This window comes from Pagrus pagrus, assembly GCF_965226575.1.
Source record: "Pagrus pagrus genome assembly, chromosome: 1".
In the NCBI taxonomy this organism is placed as follows: domain Eukaryota; kingdom Metazoa; phylum Chordata; class Actinopteri; order Spariformes; family Sparidae; genus Pagrus; species Pagrus pagrus.
The window spans coordinates 36,609,277-36,634,407 of NC_140185.1; the positions used below are offsets into that span (position 1 = coordinate 36,609,277).

A 25,131-nucleotide genomic window follows, 5' to 3' on the forward strand; every position below is an offset into this window, starting at 1 on the left:
AGTATGGGGGGAAGGAGATAATGACTGAATGTTCAGTTATTGATGAACTTATTCTTTAATTTCCTAAAAGGCATGTGGCATGGCCGGGATTGACATCCACATTTAAAACACACAAAATTGGAAAAAGGGCTGTGGTGTGACGTGGTGGCAGCCGGTGGAACGTACCTGTGAAGATGGGAGACACAGAGGACATGAAGAAAGAAGAGGTGAAGGAACTACGGGAGACTGAAGAGAATGGAGATGAAGATGGAGAGGCGTGAGCTGAAAATGAAATGAGTACAAGGTGTAAAGGTCAACAGACATGACTTTGAACTGCAGAGGAGGAAAATGAGGATAACATGATAGCATGCGGCTTGAAGCGTGAAGCGTGAAGGAGCGTATACGAGGCCGGACCTGAGCAGCTGCCAGCCATCTCACTGTAATTACCACAACTAGACGTCACTGAGTAGATGCAACAGTGTCGAGAAGATGAGAAAGCAGGAACCCAGAGGATCAACTCTCTCCCTCTGCTCTCTACACCTCGCTGATGAGCGATGGGACCATTCATACAAAATGCATGTGAGCAGTGAATTATTTATTGTGCTTTTTATTTCCCTCTCATACACGGGAGATGTGAGTTTAAAAAAACATGAGATGAGCTGGTTCAGGTGCAGGGTCCACCAAAACGTTGTCCCAGTTACTGCAAATTTGACTCCTGCGTGCCCTGGACAGTCTCAAACATGGCTAGGCAAGGAATCAATCTTGTTATACCTAATGTACCACACTGCGCCGATCAACAAGTAAACAGCGTTTATGTTCATATTTATCGCCTAAAGTGACTGTTCTCAATCTCGGACGGTGCTTTGTGCTTCCATCCAAGTAAACATTCTGTTGAGAAATGTGACAGAAAACAGTGTAAATAAATGTCAAACAGATAAAGTAGTGAGAGGATGAGCTGAATGATAAGTGATGTCTGCACATGTGCTACATTATAAACTGAGGATTCAGCTCCCCACAGTGTTTTTCATCAGATCTTCAGGTTAAGAACGTACAGCAGGTTATCTGTTGATCATGACTCCGTAACACAACGACCTGCAGAAACGGCTGCCACGTTTCAATAAGAGTAAACCCTCCAACATGGACTACCCTTTTGAAACCTCAAGTTTAATTTCGGAAGTGACCACATTTGGATGAGACAGTGGAGCTGGAGAGGATATCCTGATTGGATCTGACTGATAACTAGAGGACTTGTCAATCATGAGGTTAACTTGCCCTGAAGCAGGGGTCTCCAACGTTTTTCAGGCCAAGGACCCCATAGCTGTTAGAGATACAGAGCATGGACCCCCTACTATGTATAGTGTAAACTTATATTGCATATTAAACAATGACGTGTAGCTAACTGGCTAGTATCGTTCAATAATACGTAGATAGCCACACAATCTCATCCCAGGTCATTAAAAAACACAAGTTCTTAGTCATACCCTTTGGTTGTCTCTTACAGACGCACAATGTACCCTCAGCATCCGTGTGCGACAAGCAAAATCTTCCCGCTAGAAAACAATTCGTTGTTACAGTAGTGATCAACATTTTTGACTAAAGTTAACAACTACTAACAGGTGCTGAACAGAAACAGAATTTGTGCTTTTAGAGGATGAAAGAATTATAAGCCACAACAATGTGAAGCCATGGTTTCTATAAAGTTTATGTAAACTTCTCTAAACCTTCACATGACATACAAACAGACTGCTGCAGCCCCACACCACTCAAAACCACCAGCTTAGTTGTAAAGATTGCACTCACTGTACAAAACTTATAGCCAACAAGACCCAATAAACCACCAGACGATAGAACAGAAAAAAACTGCCCACACAAAACCAAATTTATATGTATAATCAATGATGTGCAAACAGCAATCAGCTCATCGATGAAAACTGTTGACAGCTTCCTTTGTCATATATATCACAAAACCTACATAATTCAAGGAGTAAGTGAGAAAATGTTATGCTGTATCGTGGCTGAACCAATGCTGTACTAATACTCTTTGTATTTCTAAAATTTGTGGGAAATTCTTCCAAACAATTTAAATAAATGATAAATAAAGTAAAAGATGAGGGAGTATCTTTGAGTGAAGTAGACAGGGCTTATTCAGGTCATGGAAAACATGAGGTATGGAGCATGCAAACCAAAATAACAAAAATTGAGAACCAAGAATTAGTAAAACCTGAGTCACGATGACGTACCTTGTTCCGAAGGCTCCCCTGGTCCCGGTGGGGGAGTCGAGGCTTTCTCCTGGCTTGGCTGGCCTGTCACGGTTCATTTGCTGCAGAATGGAGCTCAGTTCGGTGATGACGGTGTTCTTGGAGTCTGGTGTAGATGGAGGGCTGCGCAGCTCAGGGGGCTGATCGCCCCACAGTTTGGATGTCCTTTGTGTAGGAGTCCTAGGAGGTTCAGAGGATGAAGGGGGAGGGGGAGGGGCCTGAGGTGGTGACCCATAGGACTCCGGGGGCTCTTCAATGAGAGCGTCATGATAAAGCGATGTTCTGTTGATGACTGACTTGCCCTTGGGTTTGGGTGGCACAGGAGGCCGATCCACCAGGAAGGCATGCCCGTCTGCAGTGGCATAGAGGCTCTCCAGAGTGCTGTCGCAGAAGCCTCCCTCTGACGACAGCGTGGAGATACTGGAAACGGTGCTGGTGGTCTCCATGTGCTGAGGATCCCCGCTACTGCGGCTGTCTACCTCTTCGATGCCCGAGTCACCTACCCCGGACTCCGGGTCCGGTGGAGGAGGAGGGTATGATGGTGGCATGTTGTTTGCGACCCGTTTGTGTTGATCAGTGACAGGTGGTGGAGCGTGAGCGTGGTATGGGGGTAGAGGAGGTCCCCCATTCCGTCTCTGTTGCTGAAGCATCTCTGCAATGGCACTAGCCTGATCGTCAGGAATGTCAATACTGTTGGCAAACTCCAGCGGTGGGGGGAGGGGCTCTGTGAAGTCAAAGTCCTCGTCGATGTCAACTGAGGCCAGAGGGGGAGGGGGGATGCGGAAGGGCAGCTTGACCGGTTCATCCAAGGACTCGCCTAAGGGAATGCTCCTCCTCCGCAACGAGGGCGGCTGGGGGTTGGCGGACAGAGTTGAAGCTTTGAGAGGATCGGGTTGGTTGGGGTCCTTCAGTTCTGATGGCCTGTTGCTGTCCTGCCCCTCCTCCTGGTTGTTCACCTTGTTGCTTGCATCTGTGGTGTGGACCATCAACAGCCCAGCTGACTTTGGCTGTGACGTGTCTGCCACATCCGCTGGCGCACTTTTCCTCTCCTCAACTGCCTGATGCTGCCGTTCTTCCCGTGCCCCGTCAGACTCATACTTCTGCTCTGTCATCTGTCTCCGCAGGCCACCTCGGCCGGGCCGCCCCATGGTTGCAGTGGAGATCGCAGCGAAACTTGTCTCGATCCCAGAGCGTAGTTTGGTGTCAATAAACAGCGGTTGGTTGAGGTCTGGTTTGTGGCTTGGCTGAATTGGGAGGGACTGGGCTTCATGCTTGGTGGGTTGCTGAACCTGAGGAGGATTTTGTGGCTGATTCTGAGGATGGTTCTGTTGCTCCTTCATGGCCCGGTCACGAGCTGCCAGGGCCAGAGCTAGTGGAGAGTTAGGGTCCAAGGGCTTGCCGGTGACAGGATGGAGGTAGGTCCCGTTGGCCCTGTAGTGGCTCTTAGGAGGAGTGGATGGGAGACTTACAGGACTGTCCAGGTTGGGACACTGGCCTGTTCTGGTGTTAAGAGGCTCCCGAACCACTGTGGGCTCAGGAGTGTTGAAATCTGTCATGTTGCCACTGCCACCCCCAACAGGGGGCCCGAGCTGTGCTGATGAAGGAGCCAATATCCTTCGAAGCCGCTCGTCGCTACTGAACATGCCTTCATCGATGGACTTTGACTGGCGAAGGCGAGGGGTCGGTGTGGGACTACTGAATTCATCATCCCCCATGTCTATTGACTGGAAGGCAATTGAGTGCTTTTTTGCCTCTAGCCTCTTCTCCCGGTCCCGTACTGCCCCGGCAATAGCTGCTGCAAACGGGTTGCTTAGAGACATAGGGTCTTCAGGACGCAAACCACCGCTTCCACCTACAGTGGGCGTGAGGGGTGGGTGTTCAGGGGTGGTGGGCTCGATCTCCATACTGCTACCCTGGCTGCTCTTGCCACTGCTGCTGGTGGAGGGCTCCTTAACAATGATAGTGGGTATGGGGATGGAGGAGCATGTTCGTTCTACAGGCGTGGTAGGCATGGAAACCGGGCCCGAGGGGCTCGATGGCATGTGACATGTTTTCTCGGGACTGTCCTCAACATTGGACTGCTTTACTAGCATTCCCTTCCTTCGCGCTGGTTTTGCTGGCACGTACAGTGTCTTATTGCCCACCTCGGAGTAAGGGTTCTCTGGCACTGGCGTGCGCCCTCGGGTGCGTGTGCTTTCAAAATGCTCTGAGCTCTGGCGGAAGTAGCCACGCCTTAACGTACCGACGTCTGTGGTTCGGCTAATGGTTGTCACTGCATTGGGTGAGTTCTGGGTGAAGCTGGGTCGTGTGGTGCCGTAGCTCTTGGGTGTAGGTCCAGCAGCTGAGTTGTAGGCAGGTGGCGATGGGGGTGAAATGGCTGGGGGAGGAGGAATGTCCTCTGAGGTGTCAGGCATAGAGAGGCTGCGGGCGAACTTGAGTAGGGGAGGTGTAAGATATCCCTGTTTCTCATCCTGCGATGTATCTGGGAGAAGTGGAGCAGAAAGAAAAATTATGTGAGGACCTGAGGGAGACATCCCTATTTTTTTTATTTCAAGCATGGCCTCCTCTTTCCACAGGAAATGTCTCATTCATTGATGTGAGCTGTTTCTTAACCTTTATTTATCCAGGCAGGGGGTTCCTGAAATTGGTGGAGGCCAGAAAGAAAAGTGGCCAACTATAAGATGTTGCAGCACCAAGTGGGAATTTCCTGGTGAGTTAATTTGACCAATTACCCTCCAACTGAAGTGTTGAAAAACGGAAACAAGGACAAGAATAAACATTTAGATAAAAGGCCGAATGATGAATCGAGATGTGTTCCGAATAGTAGCCATGGAGTTGTATAAATGAAAAAGGTGTCATGTAAAGTTATCTCAATTTAAAGACCAACATGACCTGCACAAATGTACATGTGTTTTATTTTGTTTCTCAGAAAATAAGAAACATCCAGATTTGAAGCAGCCTTCTGGGTATCTAGACGTGAGGAGACAGCTGTTCATCCAGCTTTCAGAAGACGCTTGTTTACTTCCTTTCCTACGCACAATTCTTTTAATGTTAAAGTTGGGGGAGGAAGCACCTTGCTCAGGCCAGTGAGTGACATCATATACTTCACAGATGAAAGCATTTCCCAAGTGTCATCTTTCCCCAGAGTGTCATCAAACAAGAACAAGCTCAAAGTGCTTTCATGGCAGTTAAAGCAAAATAAAAAAAAAAAGGCGTTCAATTTTTGTCATAATAATGATGGCATTGCAAATCAAAAGAGCTGTGAGTAACATTAGCCTGCATGACGTCCCTCTAGTTCAGCAGTGAGAATGAGGTCTCAGCATATGCTTAATGACCTCCAATATTATCGCCTGAAAGCACACTTTGCTGACTGGATCATTCTAATTTATCTATAATTAGCTTTAATATTGAGCACACAGAGCAAGTCCTCCGAGCATTAATAGAATATTACGACAAGCTAAAAGCACCAGGTGCTGGAGTTCACAACTCAAGCTGACACACACTGTGCCCTCCAACACGCACACACACTGTATACACATCATACCTATGGACTTCTGCTTTTTCATCGTCCCCTTCTCAGGTATCCCCAGGAAGGCCCCTGGCACAGTGGGTGGCACCACTGCTACTCCCTGGCGGTCATGATACAAGGACTGCAAACCAGAATGTTGTTAATGACACACCCAGAAACACACACATCACCGGCTGCCTAACAGCATTCGGTTTCAGATATCTATCATTAAAAAAGACGGTATAAAACAAACTGCTGTATGTCAACATCAAATTCAAAGAATTGTATTGAGGGAGTTCAATCTGTGGAGGCGGCAAACAACCAAAAACATTCTAGTCTAAAGACATTTAAAGGTTTAATGTGTAAAATATGGCCACAATTTGAGCTCCAAAATGACAGGGGGAAACCTAACTGCTGAGCTTTGCTAGCTATTTTTGGATGTAGCTAGCTGAGGAGCTAGTGGCCCTATTAGCTGATGGAAGTCTGCCTGGATCACAGGGCGAGTCATTGTGGGCAACTGGGCTCTACCGCCTCCAAGTAAAGAAAATGGACAGCAGACTGGGACTGAACACACCCTCTGAGAGCCACAGAGGTCAGTTTGAAGACAGGGGATATAGTACAGAGGTGATTTACAGCGGCGCGGACCAGGACTATGACTCCAGGGACGAGAAGACACGGTGGACATCAGCAGTCGGTGAAAACAGCGTGTAGAGACAGAATATTTTCACATCTTACTCGTCGAATGAAGAATTAATTTTATTATGGAAAAACAATCAAGACTGTTTTGGTAAGTTTTATTTAGTTTGTGTCCAGTTTGACTGAAGTGTGTTTTACGATGAGTTAATGAGTCGATTAAGCTCGTCTTAGTTTGATAAAGGAGAGAGACTTGAATTCAGAAGGTGTGCGGTTGTACTTAACTGTTTGGTAAGAGTTAGAGAGTAAAGTCAGGCCTTATCTTACATAATATATTCTGTGTACTAAATAATCAAATGTTCAGTTCAGTTTTCTTCACTCACATTCATGTCAGCTTGCGTCACCAAACAGCGACTGGATGGGCGTGGTTTGATTGTAGCGATCTTCATATCAACAGGTGAGGTCTTCTGGGCGTGTGTCATCTCTTCAACTTTGTCTGCAAAGATAAAACGAGCCGTGATGAGCAACAAAAACGACGAGGGCAGGACTTAATTTGCAAAGCCTTCGAAGGGTTTTTATGGGCCAAACGCAAGCTAATCATTCACAGTGACCCTTCCCTGTGTGTCCACACTGAGCTGCGGATGAAACTGAAACAAAAAACATTGAAAGAAAATTTTGTGGAGGGGGGGGGGGCACAGGAGGACTTTGATGAAATGCATCGGGGTGCGTCCAGCCTTGCAAGCCGTGCAAGCTCTTTCCAAACAGCCGACTCAGCAGCATCATCTAACTCTCAGGGTCGTTCCCTCATTGAATGTAAAATGAGCAATGAATGTGAAGTCTGTCAAGTTTGCCGTTATCTTTCTCAGTCTGGTTTCTTTTTTGAGCCTGCAAAGTGGGAAAGGTGTCAACGGCAAATTTGGCAGAACTGAACTTCCCTCTGGCGTGTGATGATGCCATCAGATAAGAGTCCACCTACAGGGTTTATGCTAACAGAAGCTACATGCTATCCCTGATCTAGCCTCCTCGCTCTATCACCGCCCTGCTTCCCCTAGCTCTGTCTAGGATGTAGAAAGCTTCCATGCATTAGGGGGAGTGATTACTTAGAGTGACTTGGAAAACAATCCTCTTCTTCTGCGCATCTACACACAGAGGAGAGGAGTGGGGAAAGGGGGAGAGGTGGGGAGGGGAGGAAAGGGGGAGGAAAGGAACATCAATGACCTTCACTACAGTCAGAGCTAAAACACAAAAACACACACAGAACAGAAAAAATGCACATTTCCTCTCTCTCTCTCCGATTGCAGCTACAGCTTATCAGACAACATGCAACACGGTTGCCCTGGAAACCTATCTGTGAGTGAAACATTTCCTGGAATAAACCTCCCCCTCCTCGCACAAACACACACACACACACACTCACAGTTACAAAAACACACACACACCTACACACACACACACACACACACACACACAAGCCTGCAACAGAGGAGGAAAAAAAAGAGGCACACGTGAAGAAGAGACATGACAAACCTTCACAGTTCAGGTAAAGTGAACAGACATTGACTTACAGCGACCGTGTTTTGTTTTCATTTTACATCTTTTCTTTACATGTGCACAAACACTCACAGACACAAAGACGCACGAGTAAAACATTCTGTAATTCCTCATTAAAGATCTGCTGCTGTGTTCCTTTGCATCTGAAGCTCCCAGAAAAGTAAATACGTGGGCTCGCTCCTGCTCCTGCACGAAGGGTTTAGGACTGAACTACAGCTTTTACTCCAACGTGAATCAAAAGGACTACTCAGCATCCACGCGGTCGCGATATTGAGTCAAAAGAAAGAAGAAATAATCTGTGGCTGTGAACAAGGGACAGAGGAGTTCAGACATCTTTCTATTCTACATCACTACAACATTAAACCATGCACCAACAACATTAAGAACACAATGAAGTTCAAAACATCTGCAGTAAAAAATTTACAAATCATGCAAGAACACACTACGGGCAACACCATTCAGTTGCACTGAAAGTCAAATATCAAAATCAAATCCTTGTGGAAATATTGAAACAAACTGTCAACATGTACAACAGTGTTAGTGGGTGGGGAAGATACGTGACAGGAGTCAATCATTGGATCAGAGTGAAACATGCCTACAGGAACTTACCACCTTTCTTTTTCCTTAGAGTTGCTTAAAGGGACGACACAAAAAGATTTCTGAGTCTTTGAAGCACAAACACAGACTCAGTCCTCCTCCCAAGATCAACACAAAATCTACTTGTTTTTAATCTGTGTAAATGTGTCCTGCTGCAGCTGATGCATATGTGTAGTGCATCCCATAATGCACACACGCTACCGAGCCACACTATCACTACTATAAATGCAGTAAAGTAAAGAATGAAATGCAAATGTGTCAAATAAGCAGCTCTATAAAGAACATGCTGACCGCAGGAATCTCTCTGTCAGCATTTTTCTGTAATCTAAGTGGACTCCCTCCGCTGTCATTTATTTATTCATTCACCTTTCATCTCCCGGCCGGCTCTCTGCACACCTCTGACACCGGCCGCAGAGCTGCAATTATTACTGATTGATCCAGAAGTACGTACACTGAATCACAAGCTGCTATTCAGAACAATGTACGCACCAATCAGGCTGCAACTAATGATGTGTTTATGAGTCTTTATTAATCATTCAACCTCTATTGTCACAAAATACAGCTAGAAATGAACAACGAGTTCTCACAGCTCGATCTTTTAATTGGTTGTTGCCGTAACAAAAGTCCAAAAAACAATTAACACTGCCACTAACGATTGTTTTTAAAATAATCTATTTTTCTATAATAATTTTTTCGGCTAATTAATCAGCTGTTTGGCCCCTAAAATGTTAAACGTGTCCTGAAATGTCTTGTTTTTGTTCACAACCCAAAGATATTCAGTTTACTGTCAGAGAGGAGGAAAGAAACCAGAACATATTCATATTTAACAAGCGGGAATCAGAGAATTTTGACTTTTATTTCCCGATAACAGCGATTCATTAAATAGCTGACAACTGATGGATTAATTGTTAGAGCCCTAAACACAAATGTATTCAGTTTACAATGAAACAAACCAAAAGAGACGCAAAAAAAACGTTATTTGCTTCATTTTTTGACGAACGATTTAATCAACAATTGTTTCAGAGTTTTAGAAAAGAGATCGGCCAGCTCGCCAAAAAAAGGACAAGCCCTGCTCGACGTGTTCCTTCAACATCCAGAATACCCTCAGTAATTATCTCAGTATGAGTATATTTATAAAGCTGACAGCTTGAATCAAGCAGTCTGATAAAATTATTACCGTTTAAAAAACCGACTGCAACTAATTCCTTTGCACGATTCGGTTTCACTCCTCCTGAGAGTACTTCAGGCTTGCTTCTCTCGTAACGAGTCGACACAGTAAGACTTTAACAATATTATTCACAATTTTAGACGGTTACCATGTTAATAAAAACAGTTTAAAGTCGAATGTGTGTACTTTCTTATTGGCAGTGGCGAAACCGGCATTCCTGCGCTAGATTCAGATTGCCTACCTAAGAGGCCGATCACACCGAGATGTGTCACTGAAAACCATCCAGATATCCAGTGTTTATTATGGTATGGAGCGCCTGGCTCACCATCCTCTCTTCTGCTGCGCGACACATTTTTCTTGTGCTTTTTAGAAGTTGAAATATTTTAACTACAAGTATAACTATTCAGTGCAAGACATGGAGTCGCACCGCTTTGGCCTCACTGTCTTTCCACTTCTGCTGCTTCACATTCAAAACATTTAACTGTTTTAAACATGCGCTGGCTTTTATTGTGAAGCAGTCACAGGAAATTTCTTCGGCACCGTGGTCAGCAGCTCTGACTGCTTCAACAAAACAGATATTTTTTATTTTTGTCAGGGAGTAACGGAGCAGCCACGGTGAGCCGGTGACGGGCTGCACACCTCCAGCTCTCCTCACTGCGTCCTGCTGCTGCGTGCTGAACTAACACTGAAGTCAGATCAAAGCTGTAATTATTACTGACTGACTGTTCGAGCGAGCGTTTGGCTGCACTGTAAACAGACAGACCAGTTTGATTCTGCTGGACTGTAGCTGCTCGAGGAGTGTGTTGGCTGTAGTATTAAACCGCACTCGCTGTTACCACGGCAACCACGAGCGTTGCCAAATCAGCCAGGACTGAACTCTCAGGGAAACAACTTGAACATAATAAATAACATCCTGATGGATGAGCACACGTTTCAGGAGGAGAGACACACAGTGGGTTTAACGAGAGCGATCACTGTGTCGGCTGCCAGCTGCTGACTGAACTGATGACGTCACACGTGTCAGGATCTTATCACCCTTTGTTTGACGGCTTCCTGAGGGAAAACCCTGGTGTAGTATTTACTACTTTCTCCTTCTCTGTCACATACGCCCTGCCCTCCACGCAGCCTTTCACTCCTCCTGTCCTTCCACCTCTCTCTCCTTCCTGATCAGCACCGACGTGGCTTCTCTTTCTGTTCGTGCGTCTCAGAAAACGCTGACTGTCCCGTCTGTCAGAAAGTATCAGGACGCTGCAGCTGATAACGCAACACACACGGGGTCCTCTGATGCGGTCCTCACCACACGCACACATAAAAAGCAACAAAAACAGAGAAGACACTGTCACACTACTGTCATATTTTTTGACTCATTTGCGCCTTGTAGCCACAGCGACAGCTCATGGATGCGTGGGTCTTTAGAAGCAAGAGTCCTTCATGCATAATGGCAAAGAGGACAGGAGACGAGGAGGGAGGAGAAGCAAAGAAAAAAACAACACAAAAATATTTTCTTAAGAGTCAAATCAAAGCAAAATGATCAAACGATGGAAACTTAAATTGCATCAGCCTGAACAAACGCTTCATTCAGCCGCTGCGAGCCGATGGAAGTTGCAGTTGAGCGAAATGGAAGGCAGAAGGTTACGCAGCATTAACTGCTTACCTTTATCCACTACAGAGAGATTAAACAATCAATGAGAGTAAGAAAGGGGAACAAAAGAGAGAGGAGCTGTTAGACAGAAAGTTCCTGAAGACATGCTGAGTTAAAGTCAAACCGGGGAGACCTTACCGAGCTCCTCCAGTTCAGAGGTCATCGACTTGGAGCGCATGGACAGGGCTGTGGTGGGGGCTCTCTTTGGTGGAGGAGGAGCTGAGGGACACAGAGACGAAACACAGACATGTCATTTTGTTTTATTCAAGTGTGAAGTGACTTTTCTCATAGATGATGCTCATGAATTAGAATCAGGGCTGAAAAACTCTGTGATACCTTGGTTTTCTGTGATATATACAGCAAAAATATTAATAAAAATAGGTGAATTTTCACCAGATAACTTGAGACGCTCTGTTTGGAATTAAATTAAATTAAATGTGAGTATTTTCTGGTTTCTTTCCTCCTCTGTGACGGTAAACTGACTATCTCTGGGCTTTAGGAAACACTTGATCGACATTTTTCACCATTTCCTGACATCTTGTGCGCTTCCTTTTACTCTTCGTGTTGACGGGCAGTTAAAACTTTGAGGTTCTGAACTGTTAAATGAAGTTCTGATAATCTGACATCTAACAAGCTGCAATTACGCCGCCTCATTTCCTCCCAGAGACTCAGCTGACTTTTGACATCCAGCAGCGAAGCATGTGAACTTCTGCTGCTGTTATTTTTGTTTGCATTGTGAACGTGGAGGAAGTCAGGTTTGTCTGCCTCTGAGGGATGTTATTACATAACACATCATCAGTCAGCACACTGCTTTACTGCAGAGTCTCTGGCATTTTCATACAGGAGGTGCAACTGTTAGCAGAGCCGTGCAGCAGGAGGTTTCTCACACCAGCTGTGTCCTGCCGCTCAATATTATTTTATTTTCTAATCCATGTATGATTTTCTATCACACCGTCAGTCACTTCTACCCCAGTCTGGACAGGATATCTCACTCTGGTTATAGATTTTCTTCAGTGTAGAAATGTGAAAAGTATAATTTGAGGTCATCGTACCTTTTTTGCGTGCCGTGTCCTCGGGGTCCAGATTCCGGCTCACCGTCACCACCTTGATGAGGAGCCGGTTGCCTCCCTGGCGGATCATGTTGACCACCTGCCTGTGGCCCACCTTCACCACATTCTCCTGGTTCACCTGCCGTGGACACACATCAGTGGAGTCATTAACGGCGGGACTTGGACTCACATTGTTGGAAAGTTTGGAACAAATAATTTGACATGTATGATCGATGTCAGCGGGTCGAGAGGCAAAACTGGTCCATCCTTTTAGTCCGATTGTGATTTTGAGAAAATAAACTTAACCGTCGATGTTTGTTTACACAAGACGGAAAAAAATCATCTCTGAAAAGCAAATTTAAAGCAACAATCCAGAACCTTCATGGTGGTAAACAGCATGAAAAAACCAGCAGCAGACAAGACATTCAGAGACTTGCAGCAGTTGCTGACTCTCACTTGAAGCCTGCGGTGGCTTCACGCTGGGCCTGATGCTATTTCCAGATAGACAGCTCATCAAAGTGACTGACAAATGATGCAGCATCAACTCCACTGACCACAGGAAGAGGGAGGGACTGACGGTACACTTCGATATGATAAAATGTGTCCCGATTACACACAGTGTGCCAACACTGACTGAATGTTTGGAGGGTGGGTAAAGAGACGTACAACATTGTGTCATACAGTACCGTTTGATTGACTTCCCTCTAATCCTCCTCCAACCTTTGGGTGGAGCGGTCAGAACAGATTTCACTTCACACACGAGCTTCCCGTCTCAAACTGACCTGCACCTGCCACAAATATCTCTGATCTGAGCCCCCAGAGGAGCTTAGATTGTGAAAGACACAGCTGCATAATGGTGGATAACCTCCATAAAACGGCTCGTTCACTATCAGATTTTGATGCATTTGGTCCAAAGACATTAATAAAGTCTAGACAAGCTGCACGATTAAATCATTTTATCCCCATTCAAGTTAGCTGAGCGCACACACTCACAGGCGTCACAATACAGAAACTATGCAGGAGATCAAGTCAAACTTTTTTTCTTGGCTTCATGCGCCACTGAGCAGCTTTCATAGGGATGAACAGGGCCGCGCCTCCAACGCTGTATCCACCTCTTATTATACGTCTGTTCTCCATCCTAACCTGAGCTGGTGTTTCATGCAGTTTAATTGACGTCCAAAAGCATCTGTTTTACATCATTTCCTTTGAAAAGTTATTTCTTTTTTTGTTTTTTCTTTTAAAAGGAAGTCTGACATCTAAGAGAAAGACAGGAAATGTCATTTGTCCTTATAAATCCAGCTCCTATGCTTTTATTTGTCTCATGGTAATAAACTGAACCTTTAGAGCTGCACTAATTAGCTGAATAATCAGATAAAAAGTCATTTTTCAAGCAAATAAGTCAAACATCTGCTCTGCCAGCTCCTTCAATGTGAGAATTTGCTGCTTTTCTTTCTCATTTATGGCAGTAAATGAAAAGTCTTTGGGTTTTCTGGACAACACGAGCAGAGGATTATTGGGACGCAGCGGCTTTTGTCCCTGATGGTGAAAATTTGTGACTTTAACAGTTCGAATTATCCTTTGATTCATCCTGCAGGTAATGTCTCGCAGCACTAAGTAGACTTCAAGGAAAAAGCCTGAAAAATGCAATTTTCAACCTGACCATGGATATGCAAATACGGCGCTGGTTGGTTGGGTGTTAGCTCTTTCTTCCCGTCCTGCTGCCAATCTTCATAATTGCAGCATTCATGTTTGGCGGCAGGAGAGGGAGCCGCGGCCGCTGCCCTCACAGTCGGCCTTCAAAGACAATCAGAGCGAGTTGGTTTGTGGCCAAAAAAAATCCTGCTGCTGAAAATTCAGCCACGATCCGGTTATAATTAAAGGTGACGTGTGTGTGTGTGTGTGTGTGTGTGTGTGTGTGTGTGTGTGTGTGTGTGTGTGTGACACTAGCGGGCAGCTTGTATATTAACATCTGAATATAGCTGATACCCAACACGCTACACACCCACATGCTCATATCAGATTTAAACACACACACACACAGATATTTTATACTTCCTCTTTCAACACGTACATGCGTGCCCACATGGAGGAGGGTTTAATCTCATTACTGCTCGTCTAATTTAATATGGACCCTGCTGCAGCGCTCCTCTCATCTCCTCCACCCCTCCTCTCTTCTCCCAGACAAACGGAGGAGGGGTCAGATGGAGGGATGAAAAGAGAGACCGGCCCGGAGCGACGGGGACGGATGATGGATGTCAGGGGGGAGGAATGAGGAGGAAAATGTAGAGGACGATGGAGTGACGGCGGCGAGGGGAAGTGATGGCGACACGCAGAGAAAGACTATATTTTCTCTCTCGTGGTTTTAATCTAACAGACGCCGGCCGGCCGTCACGAGGGCGGACATTTTGATAATTAGAGAGAAATGCCCCAACAGCTGTTTCACTGTGACCTCGTGTTCCCTCCATCGGGCTCCATCACACACCGAGCCTCTCTGATACCATCCAGTACACTGGTTCACATATAGGGGTGGCCTTATGTAATCCGCTCTGTCTGTCCACCCTATTATGTAACTATGCGTGAAGGATGGACGGACACACACACACACACACACTCACACTCACGTGACCGTACACACACTCATGAATATTTTCTTCTGCCAACTTCAGAGTGAAAAGCCAGCTTGGATTCGGTGTAAGACTGGTTTTGGAGAGGCCTTTGCGAGGACGAGAGATGAGTCTGACACGCTGACAAAAAACTGAGAACACATTTATCTTCGGGCGTCGAGTTCACATCTGAAAGTATGAGGAACGATTCTCTCCACTGACTCTTTACTCACTTCACAGCTGTCAGAATATGAAACTGAATCCATTGTTGCATTTGTCAATTCATTTTCCCACATTTTTAAAAAAATATTTTGACCTATTTTTTCCACTGAAAATGAAGCATAGAAATTGGGTTTTCATTTCACAGTTAACACTTAGAAAACTGAACCCAACTATAAAACTTGCCCACTCGGGCTGCAACTAATGATTATTTCTGTCGGGATCCAAAGATTAATATCTTCATCGTTGATTTCAAAATGGACTCTGAACTGAACTCAGTCCCCCAGAAGTCCCGTCTTCACAAGACCCCCCTGAAAACTAAACTCCAGCTGCCTCTTTTGGCGTTTTACCATTTACAACTTCCAGCCTGGCTCTACTCACTTCGTCTCCATCCCGCAGTATTTAGTCATTTTAAAGCTTTTATCATGAAGCAGCATCACAGGAAACGCTGTGTTTTCAGCAGCAGTAACTAAACATGAACCAGCTGAAAGTGAACACGATGAAACAGTGAAACATAGCAGATGTTTGAAACAAACAGGACGAGAGAAACTAAAGTCATTCAGATCAGGACAGACATGAGTTCAGTATCGATTTGCAACAAACAGTCGCGAAACGTCACCGCGGCCCGCTTGGAGGCGGGGCAGATGCGGCTTGGCCCTGCCCGGAGCAGGTCCATGATGGAAAAGCAAATCTGGGTGGCTCAGTTTGACTCGGCCAAAAGTGCTGGTGGAAAAAACGCTGTTTGTTCTCTCTCTCTCTCTCCAGGGCCCCCCCGCCCTCTGAGCTACTCTTTCTCCTGGGCTCAACAACTGCAGAGAGCGGCCAGCTGCAGGTCCGACCGGCCCACAGAACTCCTCTCTACAGCAGCAACGTGAGGTCCTGCCAGAACCCAAGCTCAGTTAGCATCAGCAGCGGTGACACAAAGCTTGTCAGCTAACTCCACAAGCAAGTTAGTACAGAGCTGCTAACTCAGCAAGGAACAACAGGCGAGACCAGTTTCCTCCACCTTCTCGGCACTGTTCAACATTAGAGCCGTATTTTTGTCTCCTGTGGATCATGTCATCACCCACATCCTCCCCGCTCTGATGTCCTGATGTCCAATAAAAAACAAACAGATAGTAAACCGCATAAAGGGACAGCGCTCCAAAACGTACAGCAAGTGCTTTTCTGTGGACACTATGTGGACACTATGTGGACACTATGTGGACACGGGCCCTGAGCGTCTCCTGGGGGGCAGGACAGCAACTAGCAAGGGAGCTCCGGCCCCCAAAAAAAGAAAAGCACTTAAATTCAGCCCATTTACCATTTTAACCATTAATAGTGCGGAGTGGAAATAAAAAATGAAGAAGTCGCCCCCCGATGGAGCGCTGCTGTGTGACGGGTCAGACGAGGTCGCCAGGGAGCAAATCAGTGCGTCAGCTATCACTTACATGCAGTCGATTAGTGGTATTGATTAACTTCTGCCGTCGTTGACACCGGTGTGACCGCAGCCAATCGAACGCTGACACTCATGGGTTACACATGAGTGTGGTTTATTGAGTGAGCGAGCGAGAGAGAGTGAGAGATGAAGCCTGAAGGCCATAAACAGCCCAAACACTCCTGAACCAATAAGTACAAGAAAGAGAAACAGCACTGAAGCAGCAGCTTTATGCCTGAACATTAACAGTTTAATCAATAGTACACACACACACACACACACACACACACACACACACACACACACACACACACACACACACACACACACAGACAAACACATACACTTAAAGATGGAAAACACAGAAGACAAACCGGGCCTCCGGTACAGTTTGCATGTAAAAGCCATCCGTCTGTCAGATCAGGCAGAAGGAGCCTATTCAAAAGCCATTATCATTATCATAACCATTATAATAGTTCCACAACATTAAGCATCAGCCGGCCCATTTAGCAGAACACAGGCAGCCCAGAATCTATCTGATCGCTCGATCTCATCTCAGGCAAATATTCCTCGCTCGCTGACAGTCGCTAATCTGATTAATCAATTATAATCTGACCCACACAGACGCCGCTAATCCAGCCCGTCAGAGCCGGGAGGGGTTAACAAGCCCGCGCTGAGCTCATCTCTCTACACCAATATAAACACAGACGCGAGTATTTAACATAAATCTTTGTTTACACCTGCAATACCTCACTGAATACATAATTCATACATTGTGTTGTTGCTGTCGGGTTGAGGATCGGGTGGTGTTGGAAAAGAGGAGGCAATAAAAGTACAAGTAAATAAAAGACGGCAAATCTGTGATTCAAATAGGAACCTGCTGTACTGCTTTTTTATTGCAGGAGAGAACACTGGATGACAACAACAACAACAACAGCGACAAGTTAATTGTTTTCAGAGGCCGTTCAAATCTTCATTTATGTACAACTCTGATCCTAAAGAGTTGTCTGAGCCGATCAAAGACGCCCCGTCACACTCACCATGTCGGGAAAATGGATCAAAATGAGCTTTCAGTCTCGATCATCTAAATCAAAGGCTGCATCCAAAAGTAAGAACACGTCAAAGAAGACACGACTAGCTTAGCATTAGCCTGCAGCCGCCCTCTGAACATTTAAAAAACAAACTGAATTTGTATCTTCTGTTGTTTATTCTTGAGTCACTGAAGGGTTTTATTTATTGAACCTAACCTGCAAGAAACCACCAGGATGACATCAAGCTGTAAATAAATAAATACATAAAATATTGTTTTAAAGAACCATTTTAAATTCTAAAAGACACGAATCAGGATAAAAACAAAGATCTGTTCATCTTCTCATTCAGATGAGTCTAACAATGACATCATTTATTTATTTATTTATTTTTAAATTGATAATCGAATTGTGACCTTAAATTAGAATCAAATGAATTGTGGACACCTCTATGTCATACCCAATCAAAATACTGTGACTTGTTCCAGACGGGTGTTTTTGGAGCGTCACACAACTTTCAACAGTTTTTTGTTGCTCCTGTCTGAACATGTTTAAAACAATAAGCAGATATTTACAAAATCAATCAATGAATTCGATGAGGTCACACATTAAATATATTGTCTTTGTGCTGTTTTTCATTGAGTTTATATCAAAGGATTTGCAAATTATCACATTCTGTTTTATTTATGATTTACAAATCGTCCCACATTTTTGGGGTTAGGGTTTAATATTGGCTTAAATATTAAAAAAGGTGTTGGCAGAGGATGAGTCTGCAGTAAAAACAACCTTCTGGTAGTTTCAAAGTGAAACATTTAGCAAACCAGAACCATAAAATGAAAGAAGAATGTCAGACTGGCTCGAACAGCTGAATGTGCACAAAAGCAAATGTCAGCGATGAAATACAAATGAACAGAGAGAGAGAAAATGGAAAAGGTGAGAGAAATGGGACAACAAGGTGAAGAGGCACTGAAGGTCAGATGAATGTAGGACGTGAGCGCTGAAGATCACCTCTGTCCTTCACCACAGGCCGGATACAGAAGCATGTGGAGGAGAAGCTGCAGCAGACGGAGGAGCTTGATCTCACTCCATAATCCAACCAGATCTGGGCGGTGGAAGAAAACCAACAAGTCCTCCCAACAAACCGATCCGTCACCTCGCTCTCCTCAGATAACCGTGAACACAGGTTGTGTTTTGGCATTTGAACAAATGACTAATGCTGTCACTCTTCATCACGAGTCACCAGAAAACAGATGGAGGGAGGTCACACAGCTCCACTCAGACGAGGTCTTCTCTCAAAGTATCACTTTTAATTCACGAGTCTTATTTTTACACAAAACTTTAACAAATCATGAGTTTATTTAAGGTATGTACGTAAAGGTTTAGTGTCCACAGACCTGTTGATCAGTGTGAAACTTCACCTTGAAATATTTTCTTTTGTGTATATTTTCAACACCTCAGCTCAGGTTATCCACAGATCACGATCAGATATCAAGATATTAAAACCTGTTCTGTGTGCCGCCGGGACTACGTCAGGAAAAAGATGTCGATTGTTCAGTCTCATTCCCAGGTTCTCAAATACTTTGACTTTGGGTTATTGTATTTTATTTAAACGTGATAAACACAGATAATATTTGATTGGATTTTCTCCCATTTTCCAGGAAATGAAATCTTCCAGGTCACGTTGAAGGCAGCACAGATCACAGAAACACGAGCTCTATGACGACATTGTTGAAGAAGCTGTATTTAATTATGGATCTTAAATGCTGATACCAAATCCGCTTAAGAAGGTCAGTGTCGAACTGATCCAGTGGATCAGATCAGATCGCTGAATCCATACTCATCTAAATGTTATGGTGACATGACTGTAGTGACACCGAGGTCACCTCCGCTGTAATTCTCTCTTTTAGATGTTTTACAAGCTGATTTGAGCCGTTTTATACAAATGAATGAAGGCGTGTGAGTCTTGATCACTCGATACAATCTGATTCTGATTATTGGGTGTTCGATTTGATTCAGACTTGATTGAATAAATAAGAAGCAGCACTATTTTCAGTCTCAAACCACTCACTGGTGTCCTAACCCACTGAAACACTGTATATAACGTTGATATTCTTCTGCGTTGATTTGTTTGGTAATACAGTCTCAAGCCGAACAATCCTCCACTTCAACCACATTTAGTTGAGTTTCAACAGTAACATCTGATGTCTTCTCACTGAAAATGCTGAAAATAGTTTTCCATAGCTCACAAAAAGTTAACGTTAATAAAATAATAATAATAATAATAATAATAAAACAAGTTGTTTGCAGGACAGACAGATGTTGGGAAACATAAATAAAACTGGACACTTAAAGTATCAATTTAATCCAAATAATGAAAGAATTCAGACTTAATTGCTGGTTTCTGGTCACATTTTTCTGTCGGATCGTTGACCTGGACGTCAGTATTTCTAAAATCCAGACATAATCCTCCAGTTTTCAACCAAACTGAGCTCAGTTTGAACCGTAAAACATCTGATGTCTTTTGACTCGTCAGTCGCAAAGAAAAGACGTTTAACAACAAATTAAATAAAAAAAAACATAAATAATAAAAAAAAAGAAAAAAGAAGTGATGAAACGCGAAAACTACACGCGACCACACACACACACACACACTGACACAGGCGTGTTACAGGTAGCTGCATATGGCTGTAAACCTTCACCCACACATGAAAGCAGCAGCGTTCATCAGCATCTGAAACACTGGAGCTGATCTGCATCGAGGCGGGAGGGTGAGAGCTCTCTGAATCCTGTGTGTGTGTTTTCCCCTTGTAGGAAGCTGGAGTACATCAAAGCAGGCTCATTAAATACAGAAATATACAGACAGAGTGTGTGTGTGTGTGTGTGTGTGTGTGTGTAAGAGAGAGGCACACAGGGAAACATAAAGAAGAATAAAGTAAAGGATTGAAACAGGATGAGGAGGGAGGCAGCAGGGACGGAGACGAGAGTTTGATTCTGATGACTCAGAGTCCTACTTAGAGGAGTCTTCACTCTGATGAATCATGTGGCTGAATATCAAACGGACGATGAGAGCACATGTTAGGGAACGCACACACACACACACACACACACACACACACACACACACACACACACACACACACACACGCACACACACACACACACACACACACACACACACACACACACACACACACACACACACACACACACACACTCTGGATGCAGTTTCTCCAGTGGTGGCCTGCACATCAGCTCCACCCTCAACACACACACTCATTCTCAAGTCCTTCTGCTGAAACACACTCCCACAGCACCAACATGACGCCCAGGTGACAGTCTGACTGACAGGTATCGTCTCTCGTCGAATCTGCTGGCTCTCCTCGGGTCGCCACCAGAGGAGTCACGTGACCGAGCCGTCAGCCAATGGCCAAACAGAAGTAAGATAAGCCTCTCATGCAGCACAGAGGAGGACACTAATGGATAGTTGGTGGCGGTTAACTACCGCTCTGCCCTACTGGCACACATCCAGACCGTCGACAGGCACAAACCCACGTCTGCATCACACCCTGTCACACACACACACACACACACACACACACACACACACACACACACACACACACACACACACACACACACACACACACACACACACACACACACACACACACACACACGCACACAGTCTGTTTTAAATCCTTGTGTTCGATTTGTTTGAGCTCACACTACAATTACAACTCAAAGGGTCAGTAACAGAAACTGTATTGACATAGTCGAGCTGAGTAACAGTGACAAACAGATTCTATTCATCTCTGTCGTTTGGAGGCGAACTGACTTCAGAAGTGGTTTATCACATAAAAACTGAAGCTGTCGGCACAGTCAGTTAGGATTTGTTGTTGAAAGCACTTCAGCATCTTTAGCAGCTCCTGACATGACAGCGAGAATCACCTGCTGGTGGATGGTCACATCTGGAATCAACAGTCTCCTATAAAATCTGCTTCTCCCCATCAGGACAGTAACGCCATGTAGGTCCAGCTCTGACCCGATTCCAGACCTCTGAACTTTCACTCACGTCAGTTTGATTTAATTAGCAATTCAAAGTCTGTCAGGTGTTCTGCTCATCAACACAATGAGCTGATGGGATTAAGAATGGGGATGTTTTCCTCCTGAGACCGAGTCAGAGAGTCAGAGAGTCAGAGAGTCAGAGAGTCAGAGAGCGGTGGACGTATACGTTCAGAGCCAAACAAAGCAGAGAGCAATTATTATAATAATAAGCTTTTTATTTAAATAGCACCATTCAAAAAAATTAAAAAAACAGACAAATTAAAACAATGAGATAAAACAAGCACTCAAATGAGAAACAAGGACAGGTTCACTGAACGATACGACAGGAAAGGAACAAAACATCAGGCTGAACGAGTGAAGTGAAACCGTTTGATCATCGAGCTGAAAGCTCGTCAAAATACATTTCATCAGCGTCAGAAAAATCAGGGTCAACTAATCTACAACTCAAAGACTTCAGACTCGTGTTGGTCTGTTGGTCGTCTCCCCTCTGTCCTCATGTCCTCCATCCCCTCAGTCTCTCCGTCTCCCGAGTCTCTGCTTTACTCTTAAAAGCTGCGTTATCACTGTGTACACAGTGAGCCACAACATGCTCCCGGTTGCTAAGCGACAGTTGCCGTGTGATACCGCTGGAGGTGGGAGTGGTGCTGAGAATGTTATCAGTGTTGGTGGTGGGGAGGGATCATACCATTCATTATTAAAGGGGGACTTAATTTGATACCAAGCTCGTCTTTTGTCAATGGAGCGCTTCGTCAACATCTCAGCCCCATTTCCTCCTCCTCCTCCTCATCTTCCTCCTCCTCCTCCTCCTCCTCCTCCTCCTCCTCGTCCTCCTCCTCCTCCTCTTCCTCCTCCTGCTGCAGCCATCTTAAAGGTTTTAGTCTCATGCCATATTTTCACAGCGGGCTGCGATGTGGTTGTTTTAAAAATAAAAAGCAGCTCCCTGAGCTCCGTGGGCTCAGGCACGCTGCTCTTTGTGCGCTGTACCTATAAATAAATTATTTATAGGAAACGACGCTTCCACTCTGTGTTATTTTAAGACGGAGCGTCATGTGATTTCACTGCGTGTCTCTGCGTATGCGCGTCGGCTTGTGGGGTTTGTGTGCACACAGCTGTATGTGTGAGAGCTTCCTGACCTTCACTAGTTTCTCTTACGCTGAGATCCTGCAACACGGCCGTAATGAAGAGCTGTCAGTTCACCAGCTTTGCTTTTTTACACTCAACCAAACAAACGGCGGCGTAATGCTGCTGCAGCGTGTGATTTCAGAGGTACGCTCAGGAAGAGGCGTGACGTGTAACATCACAGTGTCAGCGTCTGGTGCGGCTCCTGGCACGCCGCCTCACACTTTTAACGCAGATGCAGATTTGGCTCTGTTGCCTCCTCAGCTGCCAGCAGAACAACAGATTCCTGCAGGGTTGTTTAAAGAGGCCACAGCGAGGTATTGATCAGTGTTAAAGTGTTAGAGCGAGTAAAGGGGAGCTGATGATGACGATGGAGGGCTTTCTTCATTCTTCACACACTGGAGGTGTTTTCATTTGTGTGATTCATTCGCACGTCAATATTTGTTGTTTTTGTCACGAGGACCTTCACACAGAATATTACACGGCGAAAAAGTGACTTTTTTCAGAACAAGGTTGATTTTTTTTTCACTGCAAATGAAGGCGTCAACTAATCAGGTTGAAGGAAACTGACGTCATGTCACAACTCGTGACCTGCTGACTGTTTATGCCGTCACGCTGTATTTCATGACCAAGGACACAAAAATATAAAGACAACATGAGGAAGGTGACCTCGATGGCTCCCTGCACAGACAGACTGCTGTATGTGTTGGATCTGAAGCTGAGCTCACCTCCACCAGACTACTTTGATAAAAACGGTAATTTTACTTTGAAGAACGTCGGCGCTGCTGGTCCACTGCCGCCTCGATCGGTTAGTTTGTTTGTAACTTTTGTTTTAACTCATTAATACATCTCAACGGACCGGGCCGGAGCCTGGACTGGGACAGGCAGCTGAGATGAAGCTGGTGAATGCGACCAGCAGAGAAACTCTCCGTCTGCCTTCCCGGAGGTCCCCACAACAGGAATCAATACTCAGTATCAGACACACATGAACCTGACTGAGCTCAGACGTGTCACATGTCATGTCACTAAAAAACATCCTGTATGGACGATGAGATGATTTCAGAAATTGTAAATAATTGATTTCTGTGGATGTCGATTATCACAGCTGATGAGGTGAACGTCTGAGCAAACACTTATTATTTACACATCCAGCAGTCACACAGCAGCATTAGCATTCATCTGGAGTGCTGATTCTGGCCACTTGATGAATGTAAGTACAATATTTACCCTCCACTCAGCTCGAGCATTAAACTGAGCCTGTTGTTTGGTGCTGAGCAGGTGGTGAACCGGTTCCTGCAGGACATTGCAACGTCGTGTAGATTTCACAAACACCACATCGGTATGACGATTGGTCGAATCTGCAGAAATGTTGGAGAAGAATTTGCATCCTCCTGGAGGAACTGGTGTGTATGAGCGCTTTTCTGATGAACACTGCTGACGGAGATGAAGCTGGTGAGACTAAACCAAAACAGATCATTCTCTGAGTTTGTCACAGCAAGCGACACCTTCCACTTTGCACAGTTTCATCCATTGTTCATTAAAGCATACTGAATACTGCAGCCTTAAATCTTGAAACTGAAACATTCAGTCACTATTACTTTGCAGAAAAAATCTCAACTCACAGAGGATGAAAAGACGTCAGCTGTAGCTGGATGAGTGGATCAATCAGTTATGAGTATGAGATGATATCATCTTAGATTTTGCTGCAACGATTGGCAGACTAATCAATCAAAATAAAATTAATTGCAGAATGTTTGGTAATACATTAATTATTTCATTTATCAAGCAAGTCACGTCACGTCACGTTGGGCTCTGAGAACTTCAGAGTCAGCAGGTAAATATAAATGCAAACGTGGGGACAGGAGCCGCTCGGCAGCTTCAGTCTCTCAGACGGACTTTCAAGACAAACGCTGCAGAAGCAAACCGGACATTAAACTGTCCGTGTCCAGCGCGGGGAATGCACCGCTGCAGGCGTCCGGTCAGACTCACACACCTGGTCGCAGAAAGCAATAAACACAAATGTACAAATGCAGATGCAGTGTCGACACACAAACATGTCTACACAGCGACACAAACAAGGACACACTGGCCATCTGTGTGAGCTGCTCTGGGCTGGAGGGACGCTCTGAACACTTTCTCCTCTATTATCTTTCCTCTGTGTGATTTGCAGTCTACTCTATCACTCCCACAGCATTATATTATGTTTACAGAGACACTTCCTCTTGTGGGTTTTTCACTGAAACTCTGAAAACAGGAAATGTAATAGCTGCAGGCCAACTTCTCTGCAAGGTCTCA

General features: G+C 45.0%; 1 protein-coding gene across 4 annotated transcripts in view; it reads right to left on the reverse strand.

The window, feature by feature from the left end:
• LOC311259259 (SH3 and multiple ankyrin repeat domains protein 2-like) overlaps positions 1 to 25,131 on the reverse strand; it is a 210,944-nt gene that overhangs the window by 17,903 nt on the left and 167,910 nt on the right. For 2 of the 4 annotated variants that reach the window (XM_084356291.1, XM_084356290.1), the window contains 7 exons: positions 12,389 to 12,524; positions 11,475 to 11,555; positions 8,539 to 8,562; positions 7,479 to 7,517; positions 6,762 to 6,874; positions 5,782 to 5,887; positions 2,220 to 4,719 (listed from right to left, as the gene is read on the reverse strand). In XM_084356291.1, the coding sequence (XP_084212417.1) occupies positions 2,220 to 4,719; positions 5,782 to 5,887; positions 6,762 to 6,874; positions 7,479 to 7,517; positions 8,539 to 8,562; positions 11,475 to 11,555; positions 12,389 to 12,524 (2,999 nt within the window). The remainder of the gene's footprint in view (positions 1 to 2,219; positions 4,720 to 5,781; positions 5,888 to 6,761; positions 6,875 to 7,478; positions 7,518 to 8,538; positions 8,563 to 11,474; positions 11,556 to 12,388; positions 12,525 to 25,131) is intronic. The other 2 variants (XM_084356292.1, XM_084356293.1) reach the window with 2 other exon arrangements.